Source organism: Terrapene carolina, unplaced genomic scaffold (genome assembly GCF_002925995.2).
Source record: "Terrapene carolina triunguis isolate 2854851 unplaced genomic scaffold, T_m_triunguis-2.0 Scaffold714, whole genome shotgun sequence".
NCBI classification, from domain to species: domain Eukaryota; kingdom Metazoa; phylum Chordata; order Testudines; family Emydidae; genus Terrapene; species Terrapene triunguis.
Window position 1 is genome coordinate 10,344,171 of NW_020665065.1, and position 22,709 is coordinate 10,366,879.

Genomic DNA, 22,709 nt, shown 5'->3' on the forward strand with positions numbered 1-22,709 from the left:
GCTCCAGTGACCGTGATAAATGCGCCCTTCGCACAGGTGGTTTTGACAACCATTGATGATGATTTATGGCGCTGATCTGAGCTGGGGGGTTGCGCCGGTGGTTGTTGCTGAACCTAGACCAGAAGGGGAAGCAGCTTGTCTGGCTGGCTTGCCTGGGCTGAGTGGAAATCGCTGTGGGCAGGTACCAGCTGGGGCCCCTGCTTACAGATATGGGACACCTCTCCCCCTAGGTATGGGCCTTAGCTGATAAAATCAGCAAGGTCGTGGCTGATGGCATTCCATATCCCATAAACCACCAAAGGCTGCTGTGGCTTGGTTCTGCTCTACCAGCACTGTCTGTCTCTCCCAAGCTGTGTGGGGCTGAGAGGCATTTCCCACATGCTAGCTGGGTGGCTTGATCCCAGCTGACTTAGAATTCTGGGCTGGTACCCAGATGCTCAATAGCATGGAGATCGGGATCTGTGCATCGGTGGAAGAGCGATGGTGCCCTCTGTTGACCGCTGGGGTTCGGTGCCTCTGATCTGCTTCCCTGTTCTCTCACAAGGGTAAATATGACGAGGAGATCGAGGTATATAAGCACCACTTGGAGCAGACCTACAAGCTGTGCCGCCCGTGCCAGGCCGCTGTGGAATATTACATCAAGCACCAGAACCGGCAGCTCCGGGCGCTGCTGCTGAGCCACCACTTCAAACGCCGGGAGACCGACAAGCCCTATATGCAGGTACGTGGCCGCGGGTGGCAGGGTGAGTGGCGAGGAGAGCAGTGCAGTGAACCAGGCACGTCGGCATCAGCCCCAGGAGCGGGGCTGGAAATGAGTGTGTCTGCTCGGGTAGCTCTGATGGGTTCAGCTTTCGAGTTGAGTGGGATGATGGGATCACATTTGGCTTAAGTTGGGCACGGGGCTAACCTCTGGTTTTGGGCCGAATTTGATGTTGCAGCTGTAAATAAATCAAGAGGGGTGAATAACGGTGAGTTCTCCGTGATCACAGTCCCCTGCCAGTTTGTCCAGCTGATGATGCCCTAGATGTCTGCCCAGATCTGTCTCAGTATAATTCTCCCTCTCGGGCCCTGATGAGCTGGTCTCTAATGTTTGGCATTGGGTTTGTGCCAGGCTGGGGGATTGCAACACCCTTCACTGTGCGACGCTTGCATCTTACTGGGATGATGTATGAACTGGAAGGAGAGAGGGAGGGAGGGGTGGAGCAGGGGTGGGAAGAACCAACTTGCCCTGTGGCATGGGAACTGTGAAATATAGGGAAGCAAATGTGGGACTGAGCAAGGGGTGGGAGTGATAACTTGAGGGATGGGCCCTTCTCCTACAATCCCCTGCTATTCCAGTCCTGGGCTCCCCCCCCAACTGCAGTGCCGATACCCCTCTCTGTTGACCTGCAGCCCCTTACTATTCTAGTCCTGTACAGGGGCTGGCAGTTAGGCCAAGTTGCTCAGTAAGTCGATATGATGTAGAAATGTTTAGTTGGCACCAGTCTGAGGATCCTCCCCCACCCCCCCAACTTATTTTGCTTGTGACCAGAGATATTTCTCCTTCCTCTTTGCAGAGCTTTTGCTCCTCCTCTTCCTCCTCCTCCATGAGCACCCCGACTCAGGTGATAATTCTGCGGTTCCTGACCTTCCTCAGCTGTGCGTTCCTTGTCCTGATGGCCTCGTATGGGTCAGGTGACCCCTTCTCACTCAAAGGCACGGCCCCTGCTCCTATGGAATCTGGCCCCACTGCCATCAGGAATGGGACTGGAGCGAGCCCAGCAGCGGCCTCGGAGAATCGCACTCTCCTGGGAGTTGCAGGCTGGTGGGAGCTGCTCCACCTGCTGCCGGAGCAAATGGTGAAGAACTTGAGTGTTGCTTGGACCTACGGGAGGAACCATCAGATTGCGGTCGTCGTCCTCGGGCTGGTCACCTGCCTGTTAGCCATGCTCCTGGCCGGACGGATCAGGTGGGTCTCCTGTCTGCTTTCTGTGTCCATCTGGGGGCTTCTTGAGATCCCGACGGGGGGGGGCTGATTGTCTGCACTCTCTCAGCAGGGGGCTCTGGTTTTGTTCTGCCCTCTTGATCCTTGGCTCAGCACAGGGCTGGGAATGCAGCAATTGGCAGCACTGGCCTCTTGTCCCCTTGCAGTGCTCACAAGCCATCCCCCAAGCCAGCTGAACTGGGAGACCTGGGTTCTAGTCCTGCCTCTGTCTTGGGCACTAAGTGAGCCTCTCTGTGCCTAGAGTGATGCCTACCCGCCTGTCGGATTAAAAGGCCTCTGTATGTTGTTATGAGTGGTGGTGGTCTCCCATACAGTGCTCGGGTTGTGGAAGAGGATTCTTGGGATGCTATTGAGGTTGCAAAGGACCCTCTGAAAGATCTAGATTGTGGGCGAGGGGGGAAATTCTTAGATAATCCCATTATAACCATGGCCTGAATTACCAAGGATGGTCAAATCTCTTCGTTTTACTGTAGTCTAATGAATGGAGCAGTAACTTATCAAGGCAGGTTGGGGGGCCCTGCAGATGACAGAACTTATTGGGAGGTGGCCTGTAGCCTGCTTCAGTCTGTTCATCCCAGGCTGCCACCTACTTCGCCCCTCAGCGCCTCCCTCCGGGGCCGTTCCTGGCTTGGCTCTGGGTGGCTGGTTTGTAGGCTTGTTGCTCTGACGCGCAGCCTCATTTTTTGGCATTCCAGGCTGCGGAGAATCGATGCCTTCGCCTCAGTCCTGTGGCTCCTGGTGATGGGTTTGCACTTGGCTGAAAAGTACCTGAAGGCGGACACACCCAGCTGGCTGGACACGGCCAAATTCGGCACCACATCCCTGTGCTGCCTGGTGGGCTTTACTGCAGCAGTGGCCACGCGAAAGTCAACGGGCCAACGGAGATACCGGCCCCGAAGGTCAGAGCCAGAGCAGTGACCCTGGGGGAAGGAGGAAAAAAGCCGTGCGAACTCTGTGCGACTGGTGCTTCTCTCTCCTCTTTATTTTTCCCCTCTTTTTCTTTCTATTTTTTCCCCTAGAAGCGCAGTGAAGACTTTTCCTCCTTTTTCCACTCTCGCTTCCCACCAAGCCAGCTGCTCATAGTGTTTCTGCCGCCTCCGTTAGCCAAGGAAGCCGCTTCTGCCGCCTCCATTCTCCCTCCTCCAGAAACCTCCGCCAGTGGTGCAAACACCAACCCCTGCGCAACCCCAGAGCCAAATCTTCCACCAGCTGCTTCACAGACTGCTCCATAAATGCAGCCTCATCCCCATTCTGCTCCTCCAGCCAAAGAGATTCTGGCTGCTTCTGTCCTTCCGGCTCTGCTCACTGCGTGTCCATCCCTAGCTAGTCATGGAGGGATACTCTGCCCTGAGCCTCCCAAGGGCTATGCCACGTTGTCTCCTAATGGTGCTGATCATTTTTAGTTTACACTGACGGGAATGCACTCCTGGGTTCATTTTAACCTCTCTGTACTCACACTGCATGGCTGATCCTTAATGGGGAGGGGGATGAGACACGCTTGTTAAATAACCTGCTTCCACTCACCCTCCATTGTGTAGCCTCACCTAACCGCATGTCCTTTTGCTGTGCTCTGGCTTCTACTCTGAATAGGAAGAGCTCCTTGGGTGCTTTTTTACTGGAACTATTAATAACTTGAAAACAGAGGTGCTTTTAAAGATTATTTAACTCAGGGTATCTTGACTGGTGCAAAATCTTCAGCTGTTTAAAAATTTTATCTCCAAATTTCTGGGGGGGGGGTTGTAAAGAAGATCTAAATGTAAGCACAATTTTTATTCATTAAAGAGTTCTCTGCTCCTGTAGCCTTAGCAGTGGAGGAGGACATGCTAGGCCACAAATCACAACTAGGAGGCGCTGTGCGGTACAGTCAGTCTTCCAGCATACATAACCATAAGCCTTACTCCATTCAGTGTCTTCTTTTGTATTCAAGACATCTGAGTTCAGGACATCTGATGGGAGGAAGTGCCAGAGAGGTGGAATCCAGGGGGATGGTTACTAATTCGATGGGACTTCATGAAAACAGATCTGGATTAGCTGGTGTTACCTAAAGGAAAGTGCTTAGGTTTTTTGGAGTTGTGGCAGTTGGGAGGTAGGGGAGGGGTTAACCATGCCAAAAAAACGAGCCCATTAAATGTCATCTGCTGCATTCTTTCCAGTAGGGTCACAATGAAATCTTGAGAACCAAATGCTGAGGGGCGTTGGGGAAGGGAGGATCTTTCTCTTGGCTGAGTGTTTCAAGGAGGAAAAATTTGGGCACCCACCACGGGTTAGATGGTCTGATCTGGGTTCCCCTGCATTTGGTTATGTAGGACACAGGCCTTGCAGCAAAAGGTGGACTCTAAAAGGGAAACTTCAACATTACCTAAAATTCTACTTACTTCCTACTTTTGCATTGTATTTATGAAACAGCCCAGGGAGCTGCCATCCTGACAGTAGATTAAATGGTCTTCTGCTTTACCCTGTGTTTGTTTGCTGAGCTATCTCCCCTCTTGTGCTCTCAATCAGAATGGAGCTCCTGCTAGAAAGAATCTGCGTCTCCCACCGAGGAAGTCAATGGTGCTACTTGGAGTGAGAGAAATGATGAAATAGAAGGGAATATCTGAAAGCTAGAGGTTTTTTAAAACAATTTTTCATGTCTCTTTAACTATTCACTGCAGTTCCGCTTGTAACCACTCTTCACCAAGATAGCGGAGTTGTAATGCTGAGCTGGTCTGATGAAATCTCCAGTAAGAGCAAACCAAGTCAGCTGGCTGCAGGCTGGAATGTACAGCCATTCTCTTTCCTATAGAAACAGCAGTGCGACTGTAACTTGGGCAGCTGTCACAGCAACTCCTGTAACCATGTCTGGCAACTGTTCCAGGAAGCCCATGCACAGAGCCTGACCATGTAGCTTTACCTTAAGATCTCTCTTGTTGAGAATTTTTGCTGGGCTCTTCAGGTAACGTTACTATCCAAATCCCTTCTCTGCCCTCAAACAAACACCCCCTGCTCTTCCCCCACCCCACCCCCCAAACACACACACATACAACTTTGGTGCTCGTGAAAGGCGCTGCTCTGGAGAATCAAGACCTACTTATCCACAGTAGCCCCAGCATTTGCAAAGGCAAGCTTCTCCCCACTGCTCTGCCAGCCTTGCTCAACCCTGACCTATAGGGGCACCTGCCAGGGTGAGAGCCTCGCTTTCTATTACTGGTTTGACTCTTGGGCTCTCTGAGATTGCCATACAGGGCTTCAGTTGTGATGGGGGACACAATCCTTTGCATTAAAGGGCTTCTTTTTAAAAGCAAATGCTGCAAGGCATCACATGGGCTCCTGGCAGGAGAAGAAAGGAGTGAAGAAGTTTGCCCACAGTCATCATCTTGTGTCACCCCCTCAAGCCGGAGATTCCCAGAGACATGGTGATTTCTCTTTTTGCGCCTTCTCCTTCCAAAATGGAATTGTAGCGGGAGGGAATTTGATCTAAGAAGCGGAACAGGCCACATGTCTGCTCACATGTCCTTTATGAATGTGGTACAGTCCCTAGTCTTTGACATGGACATCTAACAAAGTGGTCATTCGCAATGAGTGCCGGTGCTTGGTGACTTACAGGCCAACTGGTTGCCTAATAAATCCTTGCAAATGCATCAGTAACTATAGCTATATTGACCATCAGAACTGTCTTGGGTAAAACCATATAATAAATTAACTGGCAGTTGAGCCAGATCTGACTCCGGTTCACTCCGTCCACAGCTAAGCTGCATAAAAATGCAAGTCCTGTTGAGCTGAGTATCCAGTATTTTGCTTTTCTGTTTCCCTGCTTGGAAGTTTTTCAGTCTCCAGCAAAGTCTATATGGTACGAGAGCCAAGTTTTCACTCCGCTGCGTTGCCGCGTTAGCTGGCTAGAGACCCACAGCCTCTGTCCTTGCCTTGCTGAAAGGTTCCTTCTAGCCTTGTGAACTTGCTCATTTCATCTTGTGAGGCCTCTCTGAACCAGAGGACCTACCGGTTCTCAGATTTCCTCTTTAACAAGCTGCCAAGGAATAATCTCCCCTCTTCATTGCTCATGTCTATCATCTCGTGGTCACGTCTGGATCTCTGATGACACCAGCGGGTTTTGGTAGACTTGCCGGGTGTCCGTCTGTGAGCTCTTTGCATGAGCGGCATCACTTTTGCCTCAAGGCTCCAGCAGCTTTGCAAATGCACTTCTACTCATCTGTTCTCTAAAGCTTCTTGCGTTCAACTCAGACTTCTGTTCTTCAGCCCACAGCAGTCTCCAGTTCTACAGGCACCTAAAGGAGGTTGCTCTGGCACTCTTGTCTCTAGCTGTCTGCAGCTTCCGGGTCATTTGCGCCTGAACACCTCGATCAGGGCTAGCGAATAATGGGTGCTTCGTGCCCAAACAAGCACATGGTACTGGCATTAAGATACTGTTGTTCATGGTGGAGGAGGGGGTTGTGCATGGCCTGCCCTTTATCCTAGTAAGGTCTGTAGCTCAGGGGAGGCCGGCATAGTGGGTAGCCATCACGTGTGTGTGTGTGTGTGCAGAGGGGAACAGGGCAAGGGGGAGGAACCTTTTGAGACGAGTGCAGAACAAGGTGGTCAGTGAGGAAAGCACTGTAGCTTGCAGGGTAAAGAGCTAATCCCACCTGCTCATTTGCAGTGTCCCCGTTCTTTCTCATCCTCCACAGTATACCAGGGCTCCTCCGCTGGGTTTGCAGAGGACTGGCAGGTCAAGGATCAGATCATTTACCTGTGTGTGTTTCTGCCGGTTCCTAAGAGGGCTAGTGCTGCACGGAGCACTGTGCTCAGGACAGTGGCCTGGGCTCGGTTTCTCCTTGGTGTCAGTGAGCGCCTGGTATGGAATTGATCCCCTGGTGGTTTTGCCAATCACGCTGGCTGTGACTGCACAGCCATTAACAGTTCTTCACTCTAGGTTGCTTGTCCCTCTCTGGCATCCCTATGTAACCACAGGGCGCGCTGTGCATGGCAGATGTGTAGCTGTCCAAAGGATGCTGGCACAGAGTCAGGTGGAAGCGGGTGCTGGGGAAAGACTGTGATGTGGGGAACCTCGTGCTAAGGGAACGCATCAAATCCGTTCCAGGAAAGAGGGCTGTGAGCTCTTGCCAGGGCATCCAGTTCAAGAGCTAATAAAGTCCTTGTGGGAGTTCACACTGGCCCCATGTGAGCTGAAAGGCTCCATGGCTAATGATACACCAAGTACCTGCTAGGATGGAGTCTTACCTATTTTGAGCCCATCCCAGGATTGCGATGCCGATCAAACCTATTGCTGAGCCATCAGCCACAGCAGCTGATCCAGACCACGGCAGGGCAAAGGCCTCTTCAGTGCTGCTGCAATCTGTATTGCACTGCTGCTTGCAGCTCTCTGAAGGGTGGAAGTTCTTTTGCCCACCCATCCGTGCCTGTTCCCTTAGGGGAATTGTCTTCTCTGGTGCTGCTTCGAGCGCCTCCTCTGTCCAGGAGCCTGCCACGCTGCCAGTGGGAGCAGGGAAAGTGGCTGAGGCTGTTCTGACCTTCTAGGTCTCACTCCAAGGATCAGCCTGGCTGACTCCCCAGCTGGCAAGAAGATGCTCAACCGCAGCTCAAGCAGCAGTCCTTTGAGAACCGTTTGACCCATTTTCTTCCTGGCGCCCAAAGGTTCGGCGGTGGTTTTCCAGCTGAGGTTTCGCTTGGGCCTCGGTCACGTGGCAGGCTTCTTGCCCTCTTCCCTTCCCTTTGACGGTGCCCTTGTTTCTAACTGTTTAGATGTGTCCTGCCTCTAGCCACTATAGGTCTCTGGCACCTTTTCTAAAGAAACTTACCCCAGCTTGCTGGCCGTGTTATGTCGCCTGGCATCCAGTGTGCTTGGTCTCTAGCCCCATTCTCTTTCCGCCGATACGCTGCTGTGGGGGTGGACGAGGGTGCAGGGGAAATTAGACACCAGGAAGCAGCCGAGACAATAATCGATCTTTAAACTGGACGGCCAGAATCCCTTGATCTGGATAGTCGGTTACTGCTCGCTGGCAAGCATGAACTCAAACTGGAGTTAATGACCCCAAGGCAGGGGGAGTGTGAAATATACATGCCCTGACAAATTAACATCTTGGTGTATCAAGAGGTATTTTGGGTACCTGCTAAGCTGTACTGCTGAAGGGATAGAGAGCCCAGAGTGCTTTTAGCCAGTTTTTTGGGATCCCTAAAAGGTTTCTAATCAAAACTTGCAAAGGCAAGACAAGCTTCTGGAAAATACTGGAAGCAGTTTTATTTTAGCCTTAGAGGCTTTCATCAAACACGCTGTCATGTTACTTTCACACTTCTGGGTGCCTCGGCAGGTGCGTGCTGCTGCATGTGGCTAGAAATAATCAGTAGAAATAACTTTTTTTTTTTTTTTAATGGAATTGCACAATGCAGTGAAATCAAACGGTCAGTGACTGACTCACTGGAAGACTCAACATTAATCTGCCCTGTCCTCCTTGTACCAATCTTGCCTAACTCAGTGTAGCTCGTAGGATGCTTGTTTCCATACCCTGGGTGATCCATACAGGGTGTACAGTCGTACTGGGTGAGTGGTTGGGTAGTTTTATGCCGTTAGATCTGGGTGGAAGGCTCTCATCTCTTGTTGCAGCCTGACTGCGTGCCGATGCTTTGACTGTCTTTGGAACGGCAGTCACCAGAGCTAATAAATAAATCACGATGCTGCCTTTTCATAGGGTCATTCTTGAAACGCCCAAGTCGGAATGCCGTCTGGGCTGTTCACCACAGTGGGCCAGACCAGGAATTAAGGTGCTTTGCTCCCCTGACCTTCCTGCTGTGTCCTCAGCTGGACTGTAGATCAGTCAGCAAGGAAGCTTGTGGCTTGTTTTATCAGCCACCAAAACAGGGCTGTTGCCTGAAGATTCCCAAAGCCTTGCAGGCCTGTGCACACAAATGTGATCAGGTGCCTGTACCCAGCCCAGGTGCTCCGTGCTTCTATCAGCCTCGTTTTGGTGGCACGCCAGCAGATCCAAGTGCAGGATGCAAACTGGGGCAAGGAAGGACTCTGCCTTATTAGCGTGATGCTACAAACATGCCGGGATAGTGGGTGGTGAGAAATGGTGGCTGGCTTTGTGCCTCAGTCTAAACCTGGCCACCCTGTGACAAACTCTGTCTGTGAACTCTGCTCCTTCTACAGCCTCTGTTCCAAGGCTGAGGGAGGCAGCTGCTTGTCAGCAGGAACAATCGCTTCAGTGTTAGAAGTGGACTGATACACTAACTTCTACAACACTAAATGGCTTTGCCTCAGCTGGGATTGAGCTCGCTGGCTTGGACAGAGAGCCCGGGCTTCAGCTGGGCTAGTGCGTCTGTCCTGTTACCTACCAACGGGGCTGGCTGGGTCTGAGAGGATACTTGGATGGTGCTTTATATTTCCAAGGTGCTTTGCAGACCTTGGCAGGGGAAGAGGGGAGCGCAAAGGATTTGCAGCAGGGCAACGCACCCAGCTGCTGCTCCTCTCCTTCCGAAACCTGCTTTGAGTCTTTGCATGTAAATTGACCCCCTTGCGGTTTTTACTTCAGCATATTTATATCCCAGCTTTCCCTTGCTATTAACCCTTCCTTTCCCTCCCTGGTACAAGTCTGTGGGGTGCATGAGCTGGGGGTGCCAGATGGATGGGGGAAGGAGGGAAATGTAACCTTTTTTTGTTGCAGTGTTTTGTTTTAACGTGTGCTCTCCTTACTTTAAAGCAAGCTGAAATTGTGTGATGCTAATAATCATGTTAGACGCTGCAGCAGATATATATGTGGCTGTAATGTAGCGGAATTATTTATGCTCTTATTATAAAAAATGATATTAATACAATAGCTGGTGCCATTGCTCCAGCTTGTTTGACTCTGTCTATGAAATTGGGGGGGGGGGGGGGGTTGGCTTAATTTGTAAGAACTGCTTGTGACCAGCATCCAGCCTGCGCACAGCTGGGGTGAAACGTGCAGCTTAACGCTTGAGGCTTTCATAGTAGTAGCGGATGTTCTCCAAAGGGACAGTATTCAGTTCTGAAGTGCACTTTAAATCCACCCCCCTGCTGGTGAGAGGCGGCTCTTCCAGTCCTGCATACTGTCCCATATCAGGCAACGTTTTACTTAACCGATATTTAAAAGTACCTGTACAGTAGAATTGTGGCTGACTGTCTAGTAATTTTAGAATCACTGTAAACACTACTCAAGATACTAGATTATTGTTCATGACACTGAGTTTTAAAATAAACGGCTTCCTGGCCCTGACTATTTCCAACACCCGTTTGACTCCAAAGCCTTTTTTCATCACTTCGCCACTGCTGCTCAAGTGTTTATACATGCACAGCATGGAGCAACGCAGTTCAGAGCCCGTTCTTAACCCCCTGGGGAGGCACAGAGAAGAGGTCACAGCTCTCTCCTGCGTTGCTGTGTTTTTAGGGCCTGATGTGGCTGCTTCCTGCACAGTGACTCTGTTCTTCCTCTTCTTCCTTCCCACCTGCCTCTATAAACTGCTTAGGCGAGCGCTCTACTGCTAGGCAGTGCCTAACTCACTGCTCACTATAGCTGGGGGGAAGACGTTACCACTGGACAAGCCACAGCGATGGGTGTAGTAGAAGGGGCAGGATTTTGCATCCACTAAGCTATGCTTGTTGACTTAAAACAGCCAGAGGACCTAACTTTGTTCACAGTTAGTCAAACCAAGAGTCCTTCTTCTTCTGAACTCTCCTCCCCGTCGGTCAGTGCCAGGGGCCTGATGCGCTCTACTCCGATTATCTGGCCGCTCTTGTCCTTCTTGACAGTAAGAGTTCCCGTTTCAATACGGCACAAGGGGTATAATTTCCCTCCCTGCTTCCACTGTCTGGGAGACTGGAGACCCTCTGCCTGGGTGAGGTTTAGGACACAGTAAAACTGTAGAGCCGCATGGTCTACAGGAAGAAAAGGAGGGAGAAATCTAACTCAAACAGTAGCTTAAATCCCAGTCATGGACTCTGAAAGTGCCGAATGACTGTACAGTCTTCACAATTCTCAAGTGAGAAAGTTCCAACAGCCAGCGAGCTGGACACACTGTTCAGGCACAGAGAGGAGCTGTCCAAAATCAAACCCTTTGCCCCAAAACTTAACAAGGTGTGGCGGTAGGAGAAAGCAACCTGACCAACCATGTGTGATGACTTGGATTATTTGTTCGCTGCTCTGGCCACTTTGTGCGTGGTGGATACTTCTCTGGGATGGGCGACTTCCACTGACACGTCGTCTTGTTTCATTTCCATCCCGGTCCAGCTGTGTACATCCGTTTCAGCTCCACAGATGGAGCTTGGATCTGGGTGCGTGGGTTGGGGGAGTGGGAGTGCGAACATTAAAGGGTAAAGCTAGACTTGAGAAGCACAGCATTTGTTCTAGGCCCTCTGGAATCTAAGCAGAGGGAAGATTTTGGTTAACTGATAAGCTGCTTGCCTCTATTAAAACACATGTCCAGCCTGAGAACGTTACTGTAAGGTTGGCTGATGCAGATCTTGTTTAGCCTGATAGGTGAAACTAGTTGGATAGTTGAGCGTTTGTCCCACACTTGCAGATTGCTTTTAAAAAGAGAGGAAAATTTCAGCTGTTGACTCTGTCCTTTAAAGTGCAGTGATCTTTTAAAATTAACCTGCTTGTTCTAGACAAATTTGTCTTGTTGCTGTATTGTGTCACTATCACCACATTATCCATGAAAGAGAATGACATGTGCTTCATTTGTTTCAAAATGCTATGTAGCATAAATCACCATAAATCTGAGCACAGGGTCACACAAGCTACTCCCTGTTCTGCTTCCTGTATGACCTTGGGCAAGTTACTTCACTTTTCTGTGTCTGTGTTCCCATCTATAGTGGGAGTAACACTTTACCTCCACAGAGATGTTGAGACTAGATTAGTGAGATGTTTCAGCGTTCTGAGGTCCTCTGCAAGCAGGCACTACAAAAAGGTAAAGTATTTCTCTAGCAAGTTGATGCTCAGTCAGTGTAACTACAGGACTACATCACTTTGCTCTGAAGTCACTTTCTTAACATCTGAGAGTCCCTAGACTTCTGACATTCTAAGTAATGGGCCTGAAGTGTGCAAATAGATGCCCTATCATTGCACTGTCTCTCCCATTACTTCTCATTGTATTGGCAGTTTGCTTCTCACCGCTCCTTGCTTTCCTCTCCTGTAGTTTTTAACTGTTTTACAAATCCTGCAACAGAACATGGGGCTATCTTGTTTAAAATTTGAATAAAGCAGGTTTTTCCTGTGACATCTTTCAAAAATACAATTTAAAAAAGCCACCAGAAACTAGGGTCTTGTCTACACTGGCAATTTACAGCGCTGCAACTTTCTCGTTCAGGGGTGTGACACACACACCCCGAGCGCAGCAAGGTTCAGCGCTGTAAAGTGGCAGTGTAGACAGTGCACCAGCGCTGGGAGCTACGCCCCTCGTGGAGGTGGGTTTTTTTTAGAGCGCTGGGAGAGCTCTCTCCCAGCACTCTGCCACGGACACACAAGCCACATTAAAGCTCTGCCGCAGCAGTGCTTTAGCGTTGCCAGTGTAGACTAGCCCTAAGCGTGTGCCTGCCCCATGATTCTGATATTGGAGCCTGCGTAAGCATCGCTTTTTGTAGTGTCATGAGAACAGAACTCTGTGTGCTCCATAGTCGACTCTGTGTGTCTGATGCTCTGTAGATCACCTGAGCTAGGCGTACACATCCAGGGGCTCTGATGACCATGGTTGCTTCAAAATTGCCAGGAGGAATGGAAGAGGGCGGAAATGGGAGTTACTTTTGATAGATGGTTGGTTAGGTTGATTAGAGGGCTATGAACCCAATGTAAGGTAGGTGGTAGAATTGTGACATCTAATGCAGTTCTGCTAACGGCATATTTATTTGTATGGAGTAATCCTGTGGGTAAAATGCTGGGAAAGTTGTCTTGTGTTGCCCTATTTAAAAAAAACCAAAACGCATCCCTGTGGCATGGCTGTCCCAGCTATGGAAGAGAACCCTGTTGTGAGAGCTTTATTTTACAATATCTGACACTGGCATTTTTGGTATGTACGTCTTTAAATCTACATCTCCTCTTATGTTTTTAGGCCTGGAGCACTGTCCTCTAGACCCCTCCTGAGACTTGGTTGGAAGCTTTCTGAAATGGTCCAGGGAACCAGACATGGGTGGTCCGGGGAACCAGCTGGGGGGGGCTAGTCCCCAGTCCTGTCCCTACCACCCGAGGCTCCACGCCCGGAGCATGGGGAGGGTGGGCGGCACGGCCCTGGCCCCAGAGCACCAAGAGGGCAGCCGCAGCCCGGGAGGGCGGGTGGCACGTGGCCGAACACCCCCGTTCCCCCAGGCCTGGAGCGACGGGAGGGTGGGCGGCATGCAACTGAACCCCCTCTGCCCCCCCCCCGAGCAACACTGAGCAGAAGCAGGAGGGGGGAGCCTGGAGGCAGAGCATGGGCAGCGCCACACCTGGCTGTTTGGGGAGGCACAGCCTTCCCCAGCCTATGGTACTCGCCGCCCATGAAACCAGGGCTGTTGTTGCTCTGGATCAGTGGTTCTCAATCTGTCGCCCAATCAGTACACAGCTACGGCCCGTGTGACATCCTCAGGGCCATACAGGGAGTATATATGTTGTGTGGATGCAGCCCACTTAACACACACACACAGAGCTCCATATGCGGCCCCCAGTGGTAAATAGGTTGAGAATCACTGCTCTGGATTATAGGCAAACTTTTAAATTTTCTAAACTTTTCCACGTGGAGAACTCCATTATTTTGTGTGTGTGTGTGTCCATGAAAGTAAGAGAGACTAATAAAGTGATGTGAGCCAATCAAGCAACGTGCAACACCGGGGAGCACAATTCCCACTGCATAGCTTTGCTAGTGCACATCAGTGTGAACTGCAACACCTAGAGAAGGAGTGGAGGAAGGATGATTCAGGCATTAGCCTAGGACTTGGGAGATCTCGGTTCAAGTCCCTGCTCCTCCATAGAGTCTCTGTGTGCCTCACTGATCCATCTGTACAATGAGGATAGCAGCATTTCTCTGCCTCGCCGGGGATGTTGTGAGGATAATGTGTTGAGGGTTGTGATGTGCTCAGGTAGTACAGTAGTTTGGGGTCATAAAAGTAATTTGGCTAGAGAATTGAGGTGCTAGCGAACAAGAGCCCACCACATTCATGTTCAGTATATTAGCATGACCAGAGGTGAGATTTTTAACTCTGAACTCTAGAGATGGAAGCTATTCTATTCACCACCTAGCTCCCCTGAACATCATGGCAATCCCAAGCGCACACCATTGGTACTGTATTTTTATGCACTTCATAAGGCAGGGGTCGGCAACCTTTCAGAAGTGGTGTGCTGAGTCTTCATTTATTAACTCTAATTTAAGGTTTCGCATGCCAGTAATACATCTTAACATTTTTAGAAGGTCTCTTTCTACAAGTCTATAACATATAACGAAACTATTGTTGTATGTAAAGTAAATAAGGTTTTTAAAATGTTTAAGAAGCTTCATTTAAAATTAAATTAAATTCAGAGCCCCCTGGACCGGTGGCCAGTACCCAGGCAGTGTGAGTGCCACTGAAAATCAGCTCGCGTGCCGCCTTCGGCACCTGTGCCATAGGTTGCCTATCCCTGTCATAAGCCATTCTAGTTATCAACATCTGGTCAGTTTCTTAGCTGATCATTAAACCAGTGGAATTACACCAATGAACACCAGCGGAGAATCTGGCCCACCAACTGCTTTGAGCCCCAGGCCTCAATGTAAATTGATGGAATCCCCTGAGTATTATTCCACTGGAGTCTAAACATCACCTTCTTTTAGATCTTCAATTCGGACGCTGAGAAACTTAGGTATTGATAGATACGTGATAATGGATCAGTAGACACGCCAAAAATGTGTAACCCCCTGTCAGTGTCCTGGAACAAAGAAAAATACAAGCTCCCTTGCTCATCAGCAAGAGTTAACCCCTATAGTCCTAGACTTGTGAGTATTCTGCATTGGCCTAAATAAATCAGTTAGTCACATTGCTGCTGCATTGAACTGCAGCAAAAAGCAATACTTCGAAATACAGGAGGCGCAAACTGGCAGCTCTCGAATTTAACCTACTATGAATGCTGTGATTCATGCTGGAAGTCATGGGAGAGAGCTGATGGTGATGGGACACTGCTGAAGTGGGCAACAATGTTGCTTTACCATGAGATCCTTTCCTATAGAGTAAGACCTTAGCCACGTGAGTCAGTTGCACCTGTTTAACTGAAGATGCGATTTTTAAACTGGTTTACTTAAAACAGGGGTTCTCAAATGTTTGTACTGGCGACCCCGTTCACATAGCAAGCCTCTGAGTGCGACCTCCCTTACAAATTAAAAACACATTTTATGTATTTAACACCATTATAAATGCTGGAGGAAAAGTGGGGTTTGGGGTGGAGGCTGACAGCTCGCGACCCCCCCATGTAATAACCTCGTGACCCCCTCAGGGGTCCCGACCCCCAGTTTGAGAACCCCTGACTTAAAACCAGTGAAAACTCCTGTGGTGGACACTTACTTCAGTTTAGCCTAAATCAATTAGGAACTGATTCAAGCGACACCAAAATAAACCACTCAAATGGAGGTAAGTGTCCACACTGGTTGTAAGTAAACCAGTTTAAAATCGCCCCTTTAGTTTAACAGGTGCAACTGACTCATGTAAACAAGGCCTAACATCTTAGCTTGTTGTGAACTCCTTTAACCGGTTTGTAGCCAGCCCCTGCACTAACTAGAGGTAGGTGGACATGGTGGTTTTCTCAGTATTGCTGGAATAGAACGTCTGTGGGGTTCACATTGGCACCACTTGATGCCAACTCCTGATTAATTTGGTGCTATGTTCCCTGTGTAGATTGACTAGGCATTCACGTAATGCTGGCATCCCCACCAAGCATACCAACCCATACTGAGCTGCACTGCTGAATGGAGATTTGTCGCTTTGCACTCTTGGTGCATCTGTCAGAGCACAGTGAGCAGTTGATGCTGGAATTTATCCCTTGCTGAATATCTGTCATGCATGTCATTTACAGGTTTCTTTCCGGGGATTCGGTTGCTCTGTTCCCCAATGGCTCTGGGATTGGTTTCCCTTGTTCCGCTGCCTCGCCGTCTGTTTTTATCCCAACGCCCCCCAGCATCCTCCAGTTGACGAACCAGCAGTTCTTCAGATCCCCACGCAGGGCTTCCTCTTCCTCGCTCCCTGGACGTCTGAACAGGGCCCTCTCGCTGGGCACCATCCCTTCCCTAGCCAGGACAGGTAAGGCGTGCACCACACTTCTACACCTGATGGAAATGAAAGTATAGCTGTGTTCACACTCAAGTGGGAGTCGGTCATGGAATCCCGCCCACTGGAATGTGACTGGCCTATTGCCTAATAGACGAGTAAGTCTAGTTAGAGGTCATTGTCGTGCACCTTATGATGTTGCTTGTAAAAGTGCAAACTGAATGATGAGTGCTGGTTATTCGGAATAAATAACTGCACGCTGGTGGGCAGTGACGAATTGGGCATACACACTCTCTCTCCTTGCAGGTCTTACAAGAGGTATCTCGTAGATTCTATAGGCACAGCATTTATAGCATAGTACTTGCTTCTAAGATGGTCAGCCTGCTGGTTCGGTATAACCGATTCTTCAAGGGCAACAGAGAGCCTGTAAGCTAGCGCTCGTGTACATAAGCTAATTCTTAATGCCCGTGTGGCAGCTATTGATAAAGGTTACGTGTAAATGCTTTTCGCTGATCCTTGGATGGTTGCAGTCCCTGTAGTGCAGAAGAGTACCATACAATGCTCTGCCATGGCTGTTGCTCAAGCAGTTGATTTTAATAGTAGACAACGAACTTTGGTCTCATCACCACCTAGATAGAGCAAAGAAGCTCTTAGCTTGGTAGATGAGTAGCTGTAGGTGGAGTTCATGGAGGTGGGAAGCAGGAATAAAGACCACTGCCCCGACTGACGGACCAGCTTAATGTTTCTAGTTAGAGGTTCTCTTTGTTTTCCAGAGAGTTCCATTCCCCAGCAGTGGACTAGATTGAAAGTTATTAGTTCTCAGTATCTGTAATCACAAAAATCATGTGAGGAGAGGATCAGTCACTCAGATTTGTATTTCAAAAGTGTCACTATGTCTCCTTTAGGGCCTTTCAACCCAAAGCTCTCCATGAGCTGCAGGCACAGGGCTTGCTTTGCCCACTGCTGAAACAAAAGGCAGCGGTCGGAATATCTCAGCCCCACAGCACGGCTATCCCAGTATCAGGGATAACTGCACCCGTATTCCTCCCTCCATGGTCCACTCCAGGAGCGCCCAGTCAGGACTCAGAACTGCCATCGCCTGTCTCTGGGTAGGGACCCTGTTTCCACTGCCTTCTGACCAGGGGTTTTAAGGCTCCACAGCCCCTTGCCTTTCACTGTAATACCCCCAGCAAGCCAGACTGCCTAGTGGCCAGCGCTGATGCTTTGCTTTATTTCCGAGGGCGATGACAGGTGTGATTTACCAGTCATATAAATTGCTGTTCTAAGCAAGCACATTTATTCCTAAAGCAAAAACATCACTGAGAAAACATAATAAAAACATACCAGGAGTCACCCATCAGTCTTATGGGGCCCTAGTAGGTCAAAGTCTTCCCAACTCTTCTGCAATTGCTGGGACCCTCCCTTGGACAGAAGATCCTGCCTTATAGTCAGTGTCTGTCTCAGTAACAGGCCAGTAGCAAAGGCCGGGATGGCAGAGTCAACCTTTTTGGGATTTGAACCTGTGGACCCAGGGAATTGTGTTTGTTGCAGATCTGATCCTTAGACCATTGAACCATCCCTCCAAAGGGTGTTTGAGGTAAGCTGCAGAGAGCAACGTTAACTTGTTACCCACTGTCAGATTGAGCCTGTCTTTGAAAAGTAACTCTTGCTTAACAATCTCCTGGTTTTTTAAAGCTCCAGCTTTCCCTGACTCAGGGCTCATCTACACGAAAAATTCTGTAGTGGCCCAGCTGCACCAGGGGTTCTCCCGTCGGCCTAGGTAATGCACCTCCCCGAGAGGCAGTAGCTAGGTCAATGGGAGCATTCTCCCGTCCAACTACTGCTGTCTCCACTGGGGGTTAGGTCCGTTTAGCTATGTTGCTTAGGGGTGTGGATTTTTCACACCCTTGAGTGATGTAGCTATACCAACCCAATTTCCTAGTGTAGACCAGGTCTGAGTTTTGCTCGCCCTTTCAGACCTTCAAGTATTTAGAAGATCTCACTGGACTCTAGACTGCTCATGTATCCGTTCAGAATTCCTCAGGATGGATCTCCGTGAAATGTAAGGTTGTAAACCAGGAAGTAACCAGCTTGTTAACTTCTCTCTCCCCTAACGCAGAGTGCTCTGATAGAAGCACTGCCTCAAGACGTCTGGGTGGGCTAGATCTTCTCCTCAAAGCCTCTGGTCTCCAATTCCTAATAAAGGGGCATCCGGGTCTCTTAGGGCAGCTTAGAAAAGTTTACCCTCCACACTTGTGAAGAGAGGGAAAGATCAATCATTGAGACTTTTCTTTGGGAGCTGGATGGCAATCAATGTAGTGTGGGTCCTTGCCCTCGGTGGGAGCCCTGTTCCAACTCAGCTGTTGTGGGAGATCAAATTGCCTTTGTTCGAGGGTGGAGGGCGGAAGCAAATATTTCACCCACAGGTGGTTGTAAGATGTGTTAGAAGTATTTTTGTGGTGGGGGGAGGGAGGTAGGAAGCTTAATAAAAGTCAGAGCCTTAGAGTGGGGCATTCTCGTCCTCCTTAGCAGCAGAAGCGTAAAACACACTGCTCAAATCTGTCGTCTGGGCCAGTGTGCTGTAACTGGAGCCAGAAGAGTCTGGGGAGAACTTACGGCCATCAGCAGGGTCTTGTATTCCATATCCCGGTCCCAGACCCGCTCTGGTAGTAGTTCTGAGTGTCTCTGAGGTCTTTTAAACACCCTAACAAGTGCCCCAGCCTGTGGTCTCCATTTCAGTGTTGAGATCCAGGGTCTGTCTCGATTTAAATGTATGCTTCCCACACACCCACTCTTTTTCTGGGGTTGTTGTGGGGGTTTTTTTTAGGAACGTGTTTGGACGAGGCAGGTGAAAAGAGCTGTTGAGCTTAAATAATAATCATTACAGTTTAAATCTCTTAATGTGGGGGAGAACCAGGCTGCAAAGCGGCGCCGTTTTTTGGTTTGGTTTTTTTTTTTTTTTTATGTGAATTCAGTGCTAGTCAAAGGTACAAACTTGCTGGCTCTGCAGCTTGAAGACATCTAAAATAAGTGCAACCCAGGCAGCAATGATGCAAACTTCACCTGCACGCTGCCCATCCAGTGGGCTCAACCTTCCCCTATGGTGGTATCGTCTAAGAGTGAAAGAGCTCAGTTCTTGGGCCAATGATGGGGGGGCATGAGCTAATGACGATCGTGGTTGTGGGAAGAAGTGTAGAGCTGTCTCTGTCTTAAAGTAACTGAACAAAAAGGGCCTGAGTCACTTAGGGTATGTCTGTACTACCCGCCGGATCGGCGGGCAGCGATCGATCCAGCGGGGATCGATTTATCGCGTCTAGTCGAGTTATTCACGTAGATGAAGTTGTGTAACTTAGATCGATTTCTCCCTCTCCCCCTCCCGCCCCCCCCGGCCGCCCCCTCAGTGTAGACCAGGGCTAAGTTAGCTTATCCTAATCCGAGACTGAGGGCTTGTCTAGTTACTGCACGGCCAGGCGGGCGTGAATCTGCAGTGCACCAACTTGCTGAGCGGTAACTCGTGTAAACTAGCCCTGATTTTCCTGTTTCTCACTGGCGTACATCTGCTTGCGGGTAAGGCTGCTTTTTCTCACTACAAACGGATGGGGCAGAGGATTGGCCCATCTTTTAAGTCTGGTTTTATTGTGCACAAACACAGCCGTAGCCGCAATCCCCGAGTCTCCCGGCTTTGTACCTCTTGGCTGGGAGGGCTTCTGACAAGGGTCTGTGCAGTGCAGGGAAGATTTATAAGGCTGCTGAAAGATTCTCTCCTACCAGTGCGTTAAACCTCGGCTTAAATTGTTCTTGAAACCAGCAAGGACACGCCACTTTCCGTCCAAGGAAAGCTCTGCGGTGCCCTGTCAGTGAGTGATTATCACGGGTCAGAGGCCAAGCCACTGATGGGTTCTAGAATAACACCACAGTGCTACCAGCAGCTCTCCTGGATCCATCAGGAGCAGTTGAAAGAACAGCCGTGCAAAACCTTTCAGCAGGACGGTGGCTTTTTGACACAGCATCCTTCTTCCTAGTCCTTTACAACTGGGGACAGCAGGTGCAAATCTGCCATGCAGCTGTGATTTTCCCCCCCGCTCCACCATCCTTGTGTGGTCCATACTTTTGCATGGCTTTGCAGCTCCAGGCTGAGGCACAGGGGCTGAGCAGTGCATGGAAGCTTGCCCTGTCTGCCCTGCATCTCTTTGGCTCATAACAGGGCTTTCAGTCTCCAAACCCATTTGGCACCTCTAACAATATTTATTTAAATAGCTTTGTCCCAAAGGACAATGTAAGGCCTGAGGTTTTGGGTATAACGCTTGGCTCTCCTGGTTCTAGCTGCTTTAGCTGATCTTTACCATAGGTTCCTCGCTGCACATCCAGAGACGCAGATGGAAATTCGTGTGATTCTGTCACTAGAATGTGAATCTAGAGAGAGAGAGAGAGTTGCGTGCTCAGTTGTGCAGGAGAAGGTGGAATCTTTTCTCTACCTTCCATCCTTTAAAATAGTGACAAGCAAATGCATGGCAGGAAATGTGAACCTAATGGCCCTTGGCTCCCTGGTGAGGGAGCCACATGCAAGCGATTGCTGGGAGCTGGTATTGATACTTTCTAAAATAGCACTGAGCCAGCAACACATTTAAGGTGCTGCGGGGGTCCAGATCCAAAACTTCATGCCAAATCAGGGGACTCTCCAAGCACAGGGCTTAGAACCTAAAGATCCTGGCTCGGTTTGTCCTTTTGCAATCATAGAGAACTGGAAGGATCTTTTGAGCAGAGGTGGGATCCTGAAAGTAATGAGCACCAAAATAAAGTCCTGTAAGTTACTGGCAAATGGTGCTGTGCAGCAAAGAGTGGTAGAATCTTCTTCTGGTGTCAGTTAAGCCACAAGTCTCCTTGCCAGCTTCTTTCTTTTTCCTCTTCCTGCTGCCTTCTCAGACCCTCTCCCCAGCTCCTCGTCAGGCCAGCAGCTTCGTGTTCATTTAAGATACCGAGGAACTCAAACAAGGATAAAGATCCTCTTGGGAAGCACCAAGGGTCACACATTTGTCCATAGCTGTAGAGCAAAGGAGCATGCTGAGTGCCGCACCTGCAGAGGCTGTCTGGGGAACATGGTGTGGGGGGGCACAAGTTCTCCTCTGTCGCTGCTGTGGGACTCTCAACCTGCCTCCTACCCAGAACTTTTTTGAAGTTTGCTGGCTGCCTCTGTTCCCCTGCAGCTAGGCAGAGAAGGGATCCCTCAGGGGGGACTTGTGCACTCTGTGTGCTTAATTTGCCTTTGCACTTCTCAGGCATTCAGTTGGTGCTGGCTCCCTCTACAGCATTGAACATTTCCTGCTCAGGCAGGAGAACTGAACCATAAAAGGCAGGGGATGCAACTCAGAAATAGTTACTTAGCAGCCTTGGTCACCAGAAACGCTCTGACATAATGCATCCGTTGCTCAGACTCTCTGGGAAGCTGAGACATATGGTGTAGTAATAATACCGTATGTTTCTTTCTCTCTCTGATCCCAAATAGTTTAACCCTAGTTTTGCCAGTCAATGAAATGCAGCCACTTCTAGGGGGAAAGGTGACAGTTGTTCAACACCACACTGCACAGCAGGGCAGGGAATGAGAAGGGGGAACATTGAATTGAAACTGGAGGGCTCTTCACTTGGCAGAGGGCAGGACCCTGGGGTGACACTCTATAGGGTCTTTGTCACGGAGTGTGAGGGAGACAGGGCCCTGCACCCCCAACTTCCTGTGATTCACTGTGACTCTCAGCCAGCTAGTAGAACAGAAGGTTTATTAGACGACAGGAACACAGTCCAAAACAGAGCTTGTAGTTATAGAAAACAGTATCCCTCAGTCAGGTCCATCTTGGGACCTGAGGCCAGACCCCGGTTCTGGGCCTCCCTCTCTTTCCCCAGCCAGCTCCAAACTGAAACCCCCTCCAGCCATCTCACCCAGCCACACACCCCAGCTCCTCCTCCCGCATTTGTCAAGTTTCCTGGGCAGAAGGTGTCACCTGGCCCCAACCCCCTCCTGGGCTCAGGTTACGTGCTAAGGTATCCTCCCTCAAGAGAAGTCACACCCTGATATCCCACCACCATCCAGCACCAATGCAGACAGTACCAGTAAAACTCCCACACAACATTCCCAGGTCAATACTCCCCACTCCCTACTCCGTCACAGTCTTAAATGGGCTTTTGGTCTGAGCCTTATCTTGTGGGCAGGGCAGACCCACCGGGGGGGGAGTGGGGCAATTTCCCCCAGGCTCCGCAGGGGCCCCGTGAGCCGTGGCCTGGTGGCGGTCCAGGTCTTCGGCAGTGGGGGGCCTTTCAGTCGCTCCGGGTCTTCGGCAGCATTTCGGCGGCGGGGGCCCCTTCAGTGCTGCCGAAGACGCAGAGCGACTGAAGGGCCGCCGAAATGCCGCCGAAGACCCGGACTGCTGCCGGGTGAATACAAGCGCCGCAGCTCCCCCATTTTGCCCCAGTTCCCCTGAATCTTCTGGGCGGCCCTGGGGCGGGGTGCTACGGGAACCAGTCAGG

The 22,709-nt window shown here is 50.0% G+C and overlaps 1 protein-coding gene across 4 annotated transcripts in view; it reads left to right on the plus strand.

Annotated features, from left to right (window-relative positions):
- Positions 1-22,709, plus strand: part of TMEM201 (transmembrane protein 201) — a 46,588-nt gene that overhangs the window by 18,382 nt on the left and 5,497 nt on the right. For 3 of the 4 annotated variants that reach the window (XM_029913517.1, XM_024204332.3, XM_024204333.3), the window contains 4 exons: positions 545-721; positions 1,557-1,948; positions 2,680-2,883; positions 16,003-16,226. In XM_029913517.1, coding sequence (XP_029769377.1) covers positions 545-721; positions 1,557-1,948; positions 2,680-2,883; positions 16,003-16,226 — 997 coding nt within the window. The remainder of the gene's footprint in view (positions 1-544; positions 722-1,556; positions 1,949-2,679; positions 2,884-16,002; positions 16,227-22,709) is intronic. The other variant, XM_024204335.3, reaches the window with a different exon arrangement.